At 37.4% G+C, this 17,594-nt stretch overlaps 3 protein-coding genes across 3 annotated transcripts; 2 read left to right on the top strand and 1 right to left on the bottom strand.

The window, feature by feature from the left end:
• Nucleotides 1-67: 67 nt before the first annotated feature.
• Nucleotides 68-1,727, bottom strand: LOC105952918 (pentatricopeptide repeat-containing protein At5g42450, mitochondrial). Its single transcript, XM_012976515.2, has one exon. It carries the CDS (start codon nucleotides 1,647-1,649, stop codon nucleotides 75-77), a length of 1,575 nt encoding a protein of 524 aa, XP_012831969.1. The 5' UTR covers nucleotides 1,650-1,727; the 3' UTR covers nucleotides 68-74.
• LOC105952919 (diaminopimelate epimerase, chloroplastic) lies at nucleotides 1,602-10,389 on the top strand. Its single transcript, XM_012976516.2, has 8 exons — nucleotides 1,602-2,083; nucleotides 8,515-8,682; nucleotides 8,978-9,048; nucleotides 9,194-9,251; nucleotides 9,381-9,560; nucleotides 9,646-9,790; nucleotides 9,920-9,993; nucleotides 10,098-10,389. The coding sequence occupies exons 1-8, from the start codon at nucleotides 1,799-1,801 to the stop codon at nucleotides 10,212-10,214; spliced, it is 1,098 nt and encodes a 365-aa protein (XP_012831970.1). The 5' UTR covers nucleotides 1,602-1,798; the 3' UTR covers nucleotides 10,215-10,389.
• Nucleotides 10,390-10,815: 426 nt separating this feature from the next.
• On the top strand, nucleotides 10,816-16,624 carry LOC105952920 (ATP binding microtubule motor family protein). Its single transcript, XM_012976518.2, has 23 exons — nucleotides 10,816-11,061; nucleotides 11,156-11,365; nucleotides 11,463-11,592; nucleotides 11,692-11,847; nucleotides 11,933-12,270; nucleotides 12,364-12,502; nucleotides 12,775-12,872; nucleotides 12,957-13,113; nucleotides 13,205-13,274; nucleotides 13,367-13,443; nucleotides 13,614-13,667; nucleotides 13,768-13,848; nucleotides 13,930-14,128; nucleotides 14,217-14,392; nucleotides 14,478-14,639; nucleotides 14,713-14,820; nucleotides 14,921-15,079; nucleotides 15,168-15,251; nucleotides 15,338-15,543; nucleotides 15,614-15,715; nucleotides 15,799-15,908; nucleotides 15,998-16,149; nucleotides 16,273-16,624. Exons 2-23 carry the CDS (start codon nucleotides 11,190-11,192, stop codon nucleotides 16,468-16,470), a joined length of 3,132 nt encoding a protein of 1,043 aa, XP_012831972.1. The 5' UTR covers nucleotides 10,816-11,061; nucleotides 11,156-11,189; the 3' UTR covers nucleotides 16,471-16,624.
• Nucleotides 16,625-17,594: the final 970 nt, after the last annotated feature.

Below are 17,594 nucleotides of genomic sequence, written 5' to 3'. Positions count from 1 at the left end.
TCTTCTTTTGGAAATTTACTCCGGTTTCATTACTTTTTTTCAATAAAATAAATTTATCAATCACGTATTAAAATTTAATATATAAGATCAAAATTTGTTACAAAATTGGAATCTTGTCCACCCTTCGAATGATCAAGAAAATTCCCCAAAGCTATGTAAATTTCATCTTTATTGCAATGTCTTTTATCCCCTGTAACAAAAACATGAATCTTGCTACTAATTTCAACCCAACTGCTCCCAGGAATTCTCACCAAACCCTTCTCCTTCATATTCTGCCTCACGTTCGAAACATCTCCCCATCTCCCCGCGGCAGAATGTGCATTCGAAAGCATCACATAAGACGAAACATCTCGCGGATCAAGCTCCAAGATTCTTCTAGAAGCAACCTCTCCCAACTCCACATTCGAATGAACCCTACACCCTCCGAGCAACGCCTTCCAAAACCCTAATCCGCAATCGAAGGGCAAATCGTTCATAAATCTCTCAGCTTCTACAAACCTCCCGTTACGCGACAGCAAATCAATCATGCACGCATAATGCTCTGCTTTTAAGTCCTCGCTTTTCGCCTTTTTGAAGTACTTATAAGCTTCGTCGACAAGGCCAGCGTGATTACAAGCCAATAGCAAACCTAATAGAGTAACACCGTTCGACTCAATGCCCATTAGCTTCATTCTCTCGTACGTTTCTATTGCGATTTTTCCTTGTCCGTTCTGCGCATACCCGCATATCAGAGCGTTCCAAGAAACCACATTTCTTTCAGGCATTTTATCGAACACCAATAGGCTATCTTCGACGCACCCACATTTCGCGTAGAAACTTATCAGAGAATTCGCGAGAAACAAGCCAACATTGCCCAAGAACTTCACCGCACAAGCATGGATACTTCTCCCCATACCTAACGCTCCAATATTTGCTGCTGCAATCACAGCACAAGGGTATGTGGACTGACTGGGCGTAAAACCTTCCCTCAACATCTCAACGAAGAAATTGACAGCTTCTTCGTTTTTACCGGATTGGCCGAATCCACTTATCATAGTATTCCAAGAAACCACATTTCTCTCGGGCATGGATCTGAAAACCACCTCGGCCTCATCAAATCTGCCTTCTTTAAGGTACGCGTGAATTAACGTGGCGTAAGAAACTACGTTTGGCTCGTCGATATCGTAAAAAGCCATTATTGCATAATCGATGGCGCTTAATTTAGCGTAAAGATCCAATACTGCACTACCTACAAAGACGTTCGAATCGAGACCGACTTTTTTCGCGTAGGAGTGGATTTGTCTGCCAAGATGGAGGTCTTTCAGGAGAACGGAAGAACGGATGACGGTGCCGAAAGTGTATTCGTTGGGTTTGATATCCGAAAGGCGCATCTTCAAGAAGCAAGAAATGGCTTCCCCGTGTCGGTTTTGCTTCGCGAAGTGGCCTATCAATGCTGTTGCCGATTTCACATTACGTTCGGGCATTTCGTCGAACAGCTGGTGAGCGTCTGATTTTATTGCTTCCGGTGTTCTTTCTTGAGGTGGATTGAAATGTATAGCAGCAGGTATGTGGTGGTGGGAGCTTCTGGTATTTATGTTCTTCGCTAACGGCGAACAATGTGTGAATATTGCGAGTTTATTTCGATGAACCAAATGCAGCACTACTGCCATTTCAATATGTAATTAAAAATTGGCAAGAAAATGAAGTTGTAATAAAAGCTTATTTAAATAGAGAAAAATAATTTATTTTTTGGCATTAATAAAATAAAAAAATAACCTCATTCTTCCGAAACTCTCTCACAACACTCCCACCCACGCCAATGGCGATCGCCGCCGCCGTAACGCTGCCACACACAGCCGTCAACCGCCGCAATTCGCCGTCACCGTATTCGGCTTCTTTCGATAGCTTCCGGATCTCTTCTTCTTCCTTTAAGCAACCAATTTCTCTGAAACCAATCGCCATTAAACCTGATTTCCGCGTCTTCTCTACTATGACCATTCACCCCACGGAGAAAAGCTCTCAAACTTCTCTCCTCAATCATAGAAAACAAGGTCAAATTCTTCATTTCGTCAAGTATCACGGACTCGGCAATGATTTCATACTGGTAATTTTTACAACAGTTAATTATGTTAAATTGCATTGTCGGTGTTGTGGTTGTGGCCCAAATGTGTCTTGGGCCTATAGCCCAATTTCCACATTACACACACACTTGTCTATTTGGAAAGGCCCAACCAGAATAAGTCCAGCCCATTAGTGGGAATGTGCTAGAAGGCTTGAATCTGAACCGTTGGTTCTGGTGTGATCTCAGCCGTTCATTATAGCTGACCTTTCCTCTCCCTTGTACCTCCTTTCCCGTTTTGTGCCCTAGACAATCTCTGTTCTCTCCTTTGGTCCCCCTCTGCTTCTTTCTTCTTTTGCTCCAGCAACCATGGGCCATTCGCCGCCGTCCTTGGCCGTGCTTGTCCCAGTGGTTGTCTCTTCAACGGCTCCTTTTGACTGGAGTCCCTATTTAATGCGGAGAGATGTGTGGCAGAGGGTAAGACCTAGATTGAAACCCTAAATTCAAACACCTTACCTTATTCTTCTGTGAGCTGGGTCTGTGGTGAGTGGGTAAGAAGCTGAGTGCATCTTCTTCGTGGTCTTACTGATAATCTGGGTGGTTTCGGGGGTTTGAGTGCAGAGAGAGGATTGGTTCTGAGTGTGGTGCAATCCTAGACTGTGTGTGTGTGTGTAACAGTGGATACCTTTGTGGATCTGTGTGTGTGAATCGGTTTGGAAGACTGAGCTGTCTTCAATTTCATACTTCTGTTTTTCCCATACATTCATATTTATTTATCTTATAATGTTATTTTACTAACATCTATTTTGAGTTCTTATCTGTAAGCTTTCTTCGAGTAGAATCCCTACAGTGGTATCAAGAGCTTGGTTGCTCGAAGATCTGCTTGAAGAAGGCTTACAGAACCTAACTGGGTTCTGATAAGGTAAGTCACTCTGAAACCCTAGTTTTTTCGTTTCCTGGTTTATTCCTGTGGAGGTTGGGAGCCCTGTGTGGCATTGAGTTGGCCCTGTGTGGCGTGGAGGCCCTGTGTGGCACTACTTGGCCCTGTGTGGCAGATGTGCTCATACTTGATTTATTTTCCAGCTCTCTATGTGGTTTACTTTTCCGCAATTATTCCTACTGTTAGTGTAGCTTAGGGTTGCCCTCAGCAAACCCTTTCTTGTCCGGACCACCTAGTGTCGCAGGAATCTGGAAAGGGGGGGGCAATCTGATTATCTATTGTGTTACTCTGTATTTCTGTGTGATTCTGTGTGATTTCTGTGTGATTCTGTGTGATTTCTTGTGATTCTGTGCCTTTCATCTGTGTGAATCATGAATGCATATCCTGTTGCTCCTTTTGATGGGAGAGGTGACTTTTCTATATGGCAACAGAAAATGAAAGGTGTTTTAGTTCAGCAAAAATGTTTTAAAGCTATTACTCTAAACTATGAAGATACCACACCTGCTGCTAAGAAAGCTGAATTTGATGAACTTGCTTACTCTTTGATGATCTTGAATTTGAGTGATTCTGTGATTAGAAAATTAGGAAAGCAAGATGATGCTAAAGCTTTATGGGAAAAACTGCAAGATCTGTACACTGAAACCTCTTTGCCCTCAAAAATGTTTTTACTTGAAAAGTTTTTCAGATTTAAACTGGATTTGAGTAAAGATATAGATGAGAATCTGGATATTTTTACAAAGCTAGTTCAGGACATTAAATTAACTGGAGATAAAAACATTGATGATTATACTCCTATTGTGCTTTTAAATGCAATTCCTGACACTTATAGTGATGTAAAATCTGCTATTAAGTATGGTAGAGATCAGGTTACTCTTGACACTGTCATAAATGGTTTGAAAAGCAAAGAACTGGATTTAAGAACCAATAAGGGTCACAAATCTTTTGGTGATGTTAACTTTGTGAAAGGAAAGCCTAAATTCAAGTTTCAACACAAGGCCTCTTCCAGTAATAACAACCAAAATCAGTCTTTTCAAAAACCTAAAAAGGGCAAAGAGTGGAGTAAGAACAAGATCAAAGGCAGAAAATGTTATAACTGTGGTAAACCTGGTCATTATGCAAATGAATGTACTGAACCTAAAAAGGATAAGAATAATGAACAGGCTAATGTTGTTGTTGACAATCTAGGTGATGTTTTCATGATTGGTGAGTCTGTGCATGACTGTGTGAACTCTGTGATTTCATCCCTATGTGATAATGATTGGATCTTTGATTCTGCATGCACACACCACATGACACCTAATAGACACCTATTTACATCCTATGTGGAACTAAAAAATGGCAATGTGTCTATGGCTGATAGCAGTGGTGTAAATGTGGTTGGTTTAGGAACTATTATCCTTAAGTTTGAATCTGGTTTTGAACTTATGCTTAAAAATGTGAGACATGTTCCTAATTTGAGTAGTAATTTGCTTTCTGTGGCTGTTCTTGAGGATAGTGGTCTGCATGGTAGTTGGGGAAATGGTTGCCAAAATATTATGAAAGGTGATCAATTTGTGTTTAAAGCTGTTAGAATGCAAAATTTGTATGTGTGTTCTGCTGAACCCTTGTTGCATGCTAATTCTGTTAAACATGATCATTCTAGTCTTTGGCATAGGAGGTTAGGTCACATAAGTGTTAAAGGGCTTGAGCTTTTGCATAAAAACAATTATCTTGATAATGACTGTGTGTCTGAACTGCCCATATGTGACTCATGCATTTTAGGAAAACAGACTAAGGTCCAATTTCCTGTGTCTCCTTTCCCTAACTCTTCAAAATGCACTGATATCCTTGAATATATACATGCTGATGTGTGGGGCCCTGCCCCTGTTCCTAGTCATGGTGGTAATAGATACTTTCTCTCTGTGGTTGATGATTTTTCCAGAAAAGTGTTTGTTTTCTTGCTGAAAAATAAATCTGATGTGTTTCAAAGATTTAAAGCATGGAAAGTTTTAATTGAGAATCAAACTGGGAAGAAAATTAAAACCTTGAGAACTGACAATGGAACTGAGTTTTGTAATGCTGAATTTGATGATATGTGTGTTGAATCTGGCATAAAGAGGCATAAAACTGTAGCTTACACCCCTCAGCAAAATGGTGTTGCTGAGAGGATGAATAGGACATTACTTGATAGAGTTAGGTCCATGTTAAATTCATCTGGCTTGTCTAAAATGTTCTGGGGTGAAGCTGTTTTAACTGCTGCATATGTGATCAATAGATCACCTTCTGTGCCTCTATGTGGTGAATTACCTGAAACTAAGTGGTCTGGTATTCCTGTTAGTTTGTCTAATCTTAGAGTATTTGGTTGCTCTGCTTTTGTGCACCAGAAACATGATAAACTCGATCCCAGGTCTGTTAAATGTGTTTTCTTGGGTTATCCAGAGGGGGTTAAGGGTTATAGGTGCTGGCTTAAGGGGGAACAGGGGTTTAAAACTGTTATAAGTAGAAATGTGATATTCAATGAGAATGAGTTTCCTTGTTTGTCTGCTATTTCTTCTGAGTCTACCTCTTCTGAGGTGGAGACTTCCCCTGTTATACCTGCTCAACATGAAACTATATCTGATTCTGATAGTGAAACTGATAATAATGTGCCTGAAAATGATGTGTTTGATCAAAATGTTGATACTAATGTGCCTGATGTGGAAAATCTTGGTGATTACCAACTTGCTAGGGACAGAAGTAGAAGAAACATCATTAGGCCTCATCATTTAGATGATTATCAGCTTGCATCTTATGTGTTTCATGTCTTTGAGTCTCTGGATGATAAAGAACCTAAGTCTTATAGGGAAGCCCTTAAATCTAATGAATCTGTGTCTTGGTTAAATGCTATGAATGAAGAAATTGAATCTTTGCATGTTAACCATACTTGGACTCTTGTGCCAAAACCAGCTGAATGTTCATTAGTTGACTGTAAATGGCTGTTTAAAGTTAAACATGAATCTGATTCACTTAGATATAAGGCTAGGCTAGTGGCTAAGGGGTTTACCCAAAAAGAAGGAATTGATTATACTGAGATATTTGCTCCTGTTGTGAAATTTACTACTGTGAGAATTATGCTTGCCTTAATTGCTCAATTTGATTGGGAATTAAAACAAATGGATGTGAAAACTGCATTTCTCCATGGTGAATTAGATAAGCAAATATACATGAAACAGCCTGAAGGTTTTCTTGATGTGAAACATCCTGATTATGTGTGTTTATTGAAAAAATCTTTGTATGGTCTTAAGCAGTCCCCTAGACAGTGGAATAAAAGATTTGATGCATGCATGAAATCCTTAAATTTTTTGAGAAGTTCATATGATCCATGCTTGTATTTCAAACACTCTGCCAAAATTCCTGTCTTCTTGCTCCTTTATGTGGATGATATGCTTCTGACCAGCCCTTGTATTAAAACAATCAATTATGTCATTAAGTGTCTTAGTGATGAATTTGACATGAAATTGCTTGGAAATGCTAAAAGAATACTTGGCATGGACATAATCAGAGATAGAAAAGGCTGTTCATTGTTTCTTAATCAATCTTCTTACACTGAAAAAATCCTTGAGAAATTTTCTATGCAATCTGCAAAACCTGTATCTGTTCCTCTTGCTGCCCATTTTGTGTTAAGTAGGGAACAGTCTCCCAAGACTGAACCTGAAATGTCTGAGATGAAAAATGTGCCTTATGCAAATGCTATAGGGTCTGTTATGTACTTAATGGTCAGCACAAGACCAGATATTGCTTACTCTGTGAGTTATTTGAGTAGGTATATGTCTAATCCAGGTTTGCCTCATTGGGAGGCTCTCAAGTGGTTGCTTAGATATTTGAAAGGTTCTGTTAAACTTGGTTTGCTGTTTTCTAAGTGTAAAACTGAAAGTGAACTCTGTGGTTATGTGGACTCTAATTTTGCAAATTGTAGAGATAGCAGAAAATCATCTACTTCTTATGTGTTTACTTTGAATGGTTCCTGTGTAAGCTGGAAATCTCAGCTTCAAAGCATTGTGGCTCTGTCTACTACTGAGGCAGAATATGTTGCCACAACTGAGGCTTTCAAAGAAGCTATCTGGCTTAAAGGCCTGCTGATTGAAATTGGTTTTTACAGGAACAAAGTGGTAGTGTTTTCTGACAGTCAGTCTGGTATACAATTGTGCAAAAACCCTGTCTTCCATGATAGAACTAAGCATATTGAGATTAAATTTCACTTTATTAGAAGTATTGTGGAAGAAGGGATTATTGACCTTGAAAAAATTCCCTCAGAGTTCAACCCTGCTGATATGGGTACTAAGTGCTTACCAGTTGAGAAATTTCGTTCTTGTTTGAAAAACTTGAACCTAATTTCCAAAGATTAAAATGCTGTGTGCTATTTTTCTTTATTTGTTACAGTCTTTGTGACTGACTATGTGTTGTCTTTGTGACTGATTGTGTACATGTCTTTTCTGTGTGAACTGTTACATGTTCTGTCTATGTGACATCTCCTTCTGACCTTCTATGTGAAATCAGAAAGATATACTTGTACTACTTTGTGTTTTACTTGTATATCAAAAACAGCAATGATGACTTCCAATAAACCATAAAATTCACTAATGATACACTTTGGTCCAAGGTGGAGATTTGTTGTGGTTGTGGCCCAAATGTGTCTTGGGCCTATAGCCCAATTTCCACATTACACACACACTTGTCTATTTGGAAAGGCCCAACCAGAATAAGTCCAGCCCATTAGTGGGAATGTGCTAGAAGGCTTGAATCTGAACCGTTGGTTCTGGTGTGATCTCAGCCGTTCATTATAGCTGACCTTTCCTCTCCCTTGTACCTCCTTTCCCGTTTTGTGCCCTAGACAATCTCTGTTCTCTCCTTTGGTCCCCCTCTGCTTCTTTCTTCTTTTGCTCCAGCAACCATGGGCCATTCGCCGCCGTCCTTGGCCGTGCTTGTCCCAGTGGTTGTCTCTTCAACGGCTCCTTTTGACTGGAGTCCCTATTTAATGCGGAGAGATGTGTGGCAGAGGGTAAGACCTAGATTGAAACCCTAAATTCAAACACCTTACCTTATTCTTCTGTGAGCTGGGTCTGTGGTGAGTGGGTAAGAAGCTGAGTGCATCTTCTTCGTGGTCTTACTGATAATCTGGGTGGTTTCGGGGGTTTGAGTGCAGAGAGAGGATTGGTTCTGAGTGTGGTGCAATCCTAGACTGTGTGTGTGTGTGTAACAGTGGATACCTTTGTGGATCTGTGTGTGTGAATCGGTTTGGAAGACTGAGCTGTCTTCAATTTCATACTTCTGTTTTTCCCATACATTCATATTTATTTATCTTATAATGTTATTTTACTAACATCTATTTTGAGTTCTTATCTGTAAGCTTTCTTCGAGTAGAATCCCTACAGTCGGTTCAATTCTGCTGTCCGAAAATCCAAAAATATGTTTTGATGGTTCAGTTAATGAAATATACATACTAAACTAGATACTATTGATACACATAGTTGGTTTTATTTTTCGATTTTTTTTTTGTTTGATGGTTCATTTCGATTAGGTCGACAATCGGGATTCGACGGAGCCTAAAATAAGCCCCGAGCAAGCGGTGAAATTGTGTGATAGAAACTTTGGGATAGGAGGTGATGGAGTCATATTTGCAATGCCAGGCACTAATGGCACTGATTATACCATGAGGATATTTAACTCCGACGGTAGTGAACCCGAGGTAATTTATCTCGGGTTTTTATTTTGTGTGTGTGTGTGTGTGTGTGTGTGTGTGTGTGTGTGTGTGTGTGTGTGTGTGTGTGTGTGTGTGTGTGTGTGTGTGTGAGTAGAAGCCTCCATTGTTGCATTGTTTGGTTATGTGGAAAAGGAATCGTTTGCCAGCAAGCATAGAGACGACGTTTTGCTTCGTTTCTTGGTCCTTTTCGCCTTTTTTCCGTATCTTATCGAAAATACTTACTCGAGTGTAAGATAGCTTTGTTGACTTGTCTCTACCTTTTGCACTTATGTGTTCATAGATGTGCGGTAATGGAGTCCGATGCTTCGCCAGATATATAGCCGAGCTTGAAAACCTGTCGGGAAAGCAAAGGTTTTTTTCTAACTCGTTTATTTTTCGTAAAGATTCTCACTGTCTTGGTCTTCACACTTCACTTGCCTTATAAGATATACATACATATCAGCTCATGTATTTGTCATTTTAATTTTCGACTTTTTTATCGGTGTTAATTTTGTAGTTTCACTGTGCATACTGGAGCTGGCTTAATTGTTCCTGAAATTCAAGAAGATGGAAAGGTACCCCTCGGAAAAATAAATCTCGTAACTAAGTTATATATTTTCTGGTAAATTTCCGAAGAAACGACATATTTTTTTTTATGCCAAAACTTATGACTAATTTGTTTCTTGATTGTATCGTATTTTCAGGTCAAAGTTGATATGGGTGAGCCAATTCTCACGGCATCAGATGTTCCGACAATAATAACTCCAAATAAAAACGAGTCTGTCGTGAAGGCAAAATTAGGTGTAGATGGGTTGATTTGGAATGTGACCTGTGTTAGCATGGGAAATCCTCACTGCATCACTTTCGGTACAGAATCGAGCGAGGTATAATACTTGTCTTTTTTATATATATATATTTTTTTGGTATTTTCACTCGCGTCGTTTTTCCCTTTGGACTTGTAATGAACAGGATTTGGTAGTAGATGAACTAAACTTATCAGAAATCGGCCCCAAATTCGAACATCATACGATGTTCCCTGCTCGAACCAACACAGAATTTGTCCAAGTCTTGTCTCCAAGTCACCTGAAAATGCGTGTTTGGGAGCGTGGCGCAGGTTATTATATTTTTAATCAATTTTTTTCTTAGTCCGACTTTTACTATATTCATATAAACAAATTCAATCTCTGTAATTTAATATTTCAGTTTCAAACTTGGAGTTAATTCAATTGATTTATTCATGCAGGTGCAACGTTAGCCTGTGGAACAGGCGCTTGTGCTGTTGTTGTTGCTGCAGTTCTCGAGGGTCTTGCTGAAAGAGTAAGTTCGAAACTTTTTGCTTCGTATTCAAGAACATAGATTTTCAGACATCCTTAAAGAATCTACATGTCGTGTTTTTGATACCTGTTGTGCTGTTAAAACAGAGTTGCAGAGTGGAATTGCCTGGAGGGCCGTTGGACATAGAGTGGAGAGAAGAAGACAATCACATCTACATGACGGGCCCCGCCCAAATTGTATTTTACGGATCAGTTCCTCTCTGAGGGATTTTATCGAAACCGTTCCTAAATTATATTCCTTATTTCGAGCTACATTGTGAATGAATAACGATTAATATTCTCTCGTTGCGATTTCTAGTTGTCGTGTGTAATGGGGAATACTTTTTTGCTATGTGCTTTATTTGAAATGAGTGAGATACCCGACTCTTTCTCTCCGTTATCTTCTTATGTTGTCAAATCGAGTGGAATCTTCTAGATTATGTGGAATATTCTCAAGTTTGTATTCGATTTATTCAATCTGAGCTCCACGTTTTGAAACAAGATGGTCGTAAGATATATTTGTCAATATCAGATTGTGGTGCATCGGTAACTGTATTTTTTTTTTTTTGCACAAAACGAGTACAACGTAGAGAATATTCCGTATAATCTAGAATTTTTTGTTGAATTTGACACCGCAAGAATGGACGTGTAAGAAGATTCATAGTTGAGACGGGTGATTGAAATTACCCAAACATGAGGGGTATTTTTGTAATTTAACTTTATCTTAAGAGTGACCGTAATTTACCCTAAACTATGTACATGTCAAATAAGATTCAATTATTTTATTTATTTTAAATAAATAAAATAATTTTCCAAAAAAAGAGAGAATAAATAAATTTGAGGGGCCAAGCCAAGATTTTACAAAATCTGCACTCCCCAACGGTAGAATTATCAAAAAAGTTGCAGACGCGCCTCAATTTGAATTTACTCAGAAAAGGCAACACCATAATATTACACTATAGCTGTTCGAAATTCAAAATCATACAATTCTCCCTTCTCACCTAAGAAAAAACCACAACAAAACCCCTCTTCTCCGATCATCAAATTCCAGCTCATCGCAGCAAGTAATTCAGTAAGTATCTCTTTAATCCCTCCTTTTTCTGGCCCCATCCGTCAATTTACACTGCTTTTTCATTTTAATTTTTCCTTTTTTATGGGTTTTAAAGGTGTCGATTGAAAAGGGAAAAGGGGAAGAAAAAAATGGGTTCTTTAACGCCGGATCTGCGGAAGGTGGGTATGGGCATGGCGCCTTCTCCGTCGCCGTTCTACACTCCGCGACCCGAAAGGCGGCGCCCGGATTCAAGAGGCTCCGATTGGAACACGAATCGTTCCGACAAGGATAAAGAAGTCAATGTGCAGGTTCTGCTCCGTTGCAGGTATATTCCGTTTTAAGGGTTTCTATTTTTTTTTTATAGGTCGCCAGTTGTCAGCTGCAGTTTTGGGTTTCTTATTATTTTCTTCAAATTTTTGTAGGCCGTTAAATGATGATGAACAAAGGTTGAATGTGGCCAAGGTAGTCACATGTAATGAAACTCAAAGAGAAGTCACAGTTTTGCAAAGTGTTGCTAGCAAGCAAGTCGATAGGGTTTTCACCTTCGATAAGGTACGTTTTTTCGGGATTCCGCAACTTGCAACTTTTTTCGATACTGCACAAGCTTTGTTTATCACATAAGGAAATATTTTTTCTAAAAATATTTTGAAGGTTTTTGGGCCAAAAGCACAACAACGATCCATATACGATCAAGCTATTTCGCCGATTGTTAGTGAAGTATTAGAGGGCTTCAACTGCACAGTCTTTGCGTACGGGCAGACTGGAACCGGTAAAACTTATACAATGGAGGGGGGCATGAGAAAGAAGGTATACAATTATATAATTTGTCTCCCTATAAATTAATCGATAATGTTTTCGAAATTTATTATGTTAATCGATATTGTGTATGTAGGGTGGTGAATTGCCTGTTGAGGCAGGTATTATACCTAGAGCAGTTCGCCAATTTTTCGACACCCTCGAGGCACAAAATGCCGATTATAGTATGAAAGTGACCTTTTCGGAACTCTATAATGAGGAAATAACCGACCTGTTAGCCGCAGAGGATCAAGTAAAATCTACAGAAGAAAGACAAAAGAAGCCGATTTCTTTGATGGAGGATGGAAAGGGTTCTGTGATAATACGAGGACTCGAAGAGGAAGCTGTGTACAGTGCTAATGAAATTTACAGCCTTTTGGAACGAGGTGCCTCTAGAAGACGCACAGCAGACACTTTGTTAAATAAACGGAGCAGGTATGAAAGTTTTCGATTCAGTATATGCCTCTGTCGTTAAATAATATTGGTATAAATAATAAATAGTTATTTTTTTATTTTTTTTTGTTTCAGTCGCTCGCATTCTATTTTTACGATAACTGTTTACATAAAAGAAGGAACAATTGGAGATGAAGAGCTTATCAAATGTGGCAAGCTTAATCTTGTTGATTTAGCTGGGTCGGAGAATATATACCGTTCGGGGGCTCGAGAGGTAATAATAAACTCCTGTATTCTGAAGAAAAAATTGTAAATAAGAACTCGTGAATAATTGGAGTAATATAACATATCTTTTGAACTTACGAAGTTTTAGTAACTGTAAATTGCAGTTGTTTTTCGTCCATGTTCGAGAAAAAATGATAATTGTAGTCCAATTGTGAATTTTCATCATTGGTCACATCTACAAAGATATCCTCGAATATTTCAGCTTTCGTTATTTATTTATTTATATTAACGTAGAGTTCTCCTACATAAACAATGTTACAGGCTCGTGCAAGAGAAGCAGGAGAGATAAATAAGAGCTTACTAACCTTGGGTCGCGTCATTAATGCCCTGACGGAGCATTCTGCTCATGTACCTTATAGGTTTGAGAAAGTCTCGATTTTTCCCTCGCTAAGAAAGAACTAAGTTCCTGATCTGAAATACGTGTGTCTTAATTTTGTATGCAGGGATAGTAAGCTTACAAGGCTTCTTAGAGATTCATTAGGCGGGAAAACAAAAACTTGCATTATTGCGACGATATCTCCTTCTGCTCATTGTTTGGAAGAAACATTGAGCACGCTCGATTATGCATATCGTGCTAAAAGCATAAGAAACAAACCAGAGGTTATACCAATTTTCTTTGCTTATGCTTTCTCTTGATATCTTCGTAACCATTTCACGCGTAAGCTAAAAGTAAGCTAATGCTTTTTTGAAGGCAAACCAAAAAGTCGCGAAAGCTATGCTGCTTAAGGATTTGTACTTGGAAATAGAGAGAATGAAGCAAGGTTTTTTTTTCGTGATTTTCTTTTCTTCTTTCATATGGCATTAACTAATAATAATTCTATTTCTCATTTTATTTTTTTCTTAATGTCTTTAGATGTTCGAGCAGCAAGGGAAAAGAACGGTGTTTACATTCCGAACGAGAGATTTCTGCACGATGAAGCTGAAAAGAAGGTCAACTTTTCCTCGGACCTGTGTTGGACTCTTTGTTTCGTAGAATAAAATCAATGAATTTAATTGCACAAAATATCGTATCTGGATAGAGATAAAAAATCAGAAAATAGGTTAATTGCCTCCGAAGATTTTGTTTATGTTAATCTCATGGTGATGTGCAAATCTTGCAGGCAAAAAATGAGAAGATCGAGCAATTACAGAGCGATCTTAATGCGAGCGAGAAGGTAATCCATGCTTCTCTCTTTTTTTCTTTCGTTTCCTTTTCTCACTAACTTTTACTGATGGTTTTTATCTAACTTGTTGACATCTCGTTTTTTCTCGCAGCAACTTGAAAAATTCCGTGAGCTTTATCTTAATGAACAAGAAGAGAAACTGAACGTCGAAAGTGAACTTAAAGACTGCAAGGTACTAGATAAGAAAAAATTCCGTTTATTGGACATTTTCTTATCATACACATATGAGTCATGATCATGCATTTTTCTTCAGAAAAATCTAGAAATAACGTGTAGAAGCTTAGAAGATCTACAAGAGAATTACGAAAAAGCCCTTTCATCACTCAAGGAAAAGGACTCTCTCATCTCCAAACTACAATATTCAGAAAATAATCTGATTGATTGTGCGACAAAGTTGCGTGCCAACTTACAAGATGCATCCGACGATATTTCTGCTCTTTTCGGAAAAATAGGTATGCATGTTTTCGACTTTTGAACTGTATTTAACATTTTTTTTTCTATAAACAGTTGCTCAAATTTTCACCGAAAAAATTCTCTCAGATCGTAAAGACAATCTCGAACGAGAAAATCAGTGCATTCTCCTTACATTTGGAGCACAGCTTGACCAAAGTCTGAAAGGCCTTCAAAACATCATCGTGACATCTGTATCACAGCAAGAACAACACATGAAATGCGTCGAAGGGCGTATGAGCACATTTCTCGATAGTAAATATGAAGTAAGACTCTTTTTTTTTTCGCAACTCGATTTTTTTTTTTCAATTGTTTAACTTTGTCAAGAAACTGATATATTTGCTTTGTTAGTCAAATGAGGCCATGGAAGCAAAAACAAAGAAATTGTTAGAGACTTATACTATAGGAACCTTGAGCCTGAAGAAACTTACCGATTCATTGCGTACGAAATCGTATTCTGATATGGATGAAATGACATCTATAATATCTGCCCAAGCAATCTCACTCGAGAACGTACGTTATTACAATTATACTAGAATAAATTTGTCTCTTTTTTTTTTGGATGTAATAAATTTTATCATTGCAGTTCTTGAAAAATGCATCATTGGAAGCAAAGGAAGTCATTTCCGACATTCAGAAATCGCTGAATGAACAACGAGAGCTTTTGGCTTTATCCGCCCAACACCAAGCGGAGGTTGGTTTGCAAGATATACTATTATGTTAATAATAATTTGTTATTCCTGTCTTGTGTATATTTGAACTTAATTTCTTGTAATAAATAAATACATTTTTAGGGACTTAATCGAAGTCTAGTCTCGGCGCAAGTGATATCAAGTGCTGCCATCAATTTTTCAAATGACCTCCACCGACGAGCTTCTGAGCTTACAAAACTGCTCGAACAAAACCAAACGGAAAAATCCCTCAAATTACAGAATTTTGAGAAGATGTTTAAGGTGGGGTTTAAAAGAAAATTTCGATACACCGTAACTTATATTTCATTTAAGAAGTTCATTATCGTAACATTCGTATTCTTTTGAACAGGAAGAGGCTTTCAGAGAAGAGAATATAGCGTTGGAGAAAATAGCAGTGATATTATCAACACTCACAGCTAGAAAAACTGATATGGTAAGATTATCATTTCCTTTCGTTTTTTTTTCTTCGTATTTCAATATTATTTAGGCATATATTAATGGAAATGTACAAATATTCAGGTTTCTAAAGCCGCAAAATGCTTCGAAGACTCTAACATTCAAGAAAGTAAGAGACTGCTGTTGGATTTATCCAATATGAAGCAAGTCTTGGCATCGGAAATGGAAGAGTTGAACGAATATGCAGACAAGGCCAAAGATCACTACGTCAACGAAACCTTCTCGTCAACTGAGTGCAGAGTCGCAATAGAAAATTCCTTACAAGAATGGTAATATATATATTATTTTTTTTCATACGCGACTCGCAAAAATTAACTATACGTTTTTTTGTATGTGAAGTGTTGAAAAGGTCGGTTATTCTGGTCAACAATGGCAAAATGCGCAATTAGGCACTAGCCATCTTGCTACGAAAGGTCTTGGGGATATAAAATCAACTGTGCAGTAAGTTAATTAATTTGGCTCACTCGATAATATCATTAACCTTACTAGTTTATTCTTTATTTACGTCTATTTTTTTCGAGCAGGACAAAACTTCTTGAAAGTAATGCCATACATGAAAACCTTGTTTCCACTTCGTCATCCACGGATGCAGAATTTGACACCCGTGTTAATGATTTAATGAAATCTATCAACGGTAATTGGTCTTTTTACAGTTTTGTTATTTTTTTTTTTTTTAAATTTCCGTCTAAAGTTCCCGTAACTAGACAAATTTTATCCTTGCAGATTCTTTAGCGTTAGACAAGGAAAATAGTAAGGAAATAAACATTACAACTACAACCAGTTTGGATCAACTCAATTCCACACGAGTGAAGCATTCTGAAAATGTATCGGATATCCGAATTAGATCAGAGCAGTGCATCCAAAAAGATTACTTGGTAAGCTTTTTTTTTTTTTTTTTTTTTACGTGCGAATATTCAGACCCTTTTTGAGGTGATGGATGTCTAATGAATTCGGAACTTGATTTTTTATTTTTATTTAAAAAAAATCATCTTAAACAGGTTGAGCAGAAAACCGACGTGACACCTAAGAAGCGAGTAATCACAATTCCGAGCTTGGAGTCAATAGAGGAGATGAAAACTCGAATATTTAACGTCGACGCAAAGAATCACAAATCAAAATGGGAAAGCACCGAGAACAAGATTTCGCCACATCAGCAAAGAACTCCTTTTCAGGATGTGAATGGAGTAACAATATAAGTAAAAACTCATCAACTGGATGAGTGAAAAAAAAATCGAGGAAATCGAATTTCTTGGCATGTTTTCATTTTCCTTTATTAAAAAAATTTATAATGTCTGAACAAAATCAAACTCAATCTGATTTTAAATGAATAATTACATGGTCCCCCCCTAACCCTGCATGCTCTAACTGCAGTAACCATGACAAACTCCAGTTAATTATCATTCTTAAAAATGGTGATCATTTCAGTTAGTTATGTAAACAAACATTATGTCAGAAATCAGTATCTATAATCACACCTATAATCTGATATGCTGTTTATTTTATTTTTTTAATGAAGAAAATTATATAAATGGAAACTGCAGTTCTGTCAAGATTGCATTTTTATTTTCCCACTTGGCTTAGTAAATTAAATTAATTCCAAATATAACTAAATCATAATCTGCATATGCATCTACTCAGCATGGCATAGTATAATAGTGACCACTAGATCTTTCAGGCAAGGAAAACCAATTGAAAAAATGTCAACCATTAGGGTTGATCCAGACCGTACATATATTATTTCATATATTATATGTATAATAATATTATAATATATTAAAAATTGTTATTATTTTGTAATTATTATTCTACTCAATATTGTAGGTAATACTTGAAGTTATTGGTGGTTCAATTTGTTCTTTTCTTTTTGGATTTTAGGTTGAAGAACCAACCAAAAAATGTCAACCTTAATACAGTTAAATCTATAAATTAATACAGCCGAGAGGGGCTTCTAATCTTATTAATTTAACGAATATTTTTTAGGACGTTGTTATCGAGTTGGGACCGATTTTTATTTATTTAAACGAAGGTATTATTAGTTTATTGCATGTGCTATACAGCATAAAATTACACCACAACTATGTGTGGTCCTGTACTTTGTTGTACAAAATCTACATTTTACATTATACACTCAGAAAAATGTGAGGATCATGCTAATAAATCTTTAGAAATAAATTAAGAAAACTGTCATTAATTAATTCTGGATCCCAATCTTAATTTATTTAATACATTTTCATTAAAAAATATAACAAATAACGAGTCCCATGTAACAATTCGGTCGAATTTGAACCCGTTACTCTACGCTTAGGGGTTCACTTAGAAC

The sequence above is a fragment of the Erythranthe guttata genome, chromosome 10, assembly GCF_056151865.1.
Source record: "Erythranthe guttata isolate IM_541 chromosome 10, IM_541, whole genome shotgun sequence".
Taxonomy (NCBI): domain Eukaryota; kingdom Viridiplantae; phylum Streptophyta; class Magnoliopsida; order Lamiales; family Phrymaceae; genus Erythranthe; species Erythranthe guttata.
This window is presented reverse-complemented; position numbering and strand designations above follow the sequence as displayed.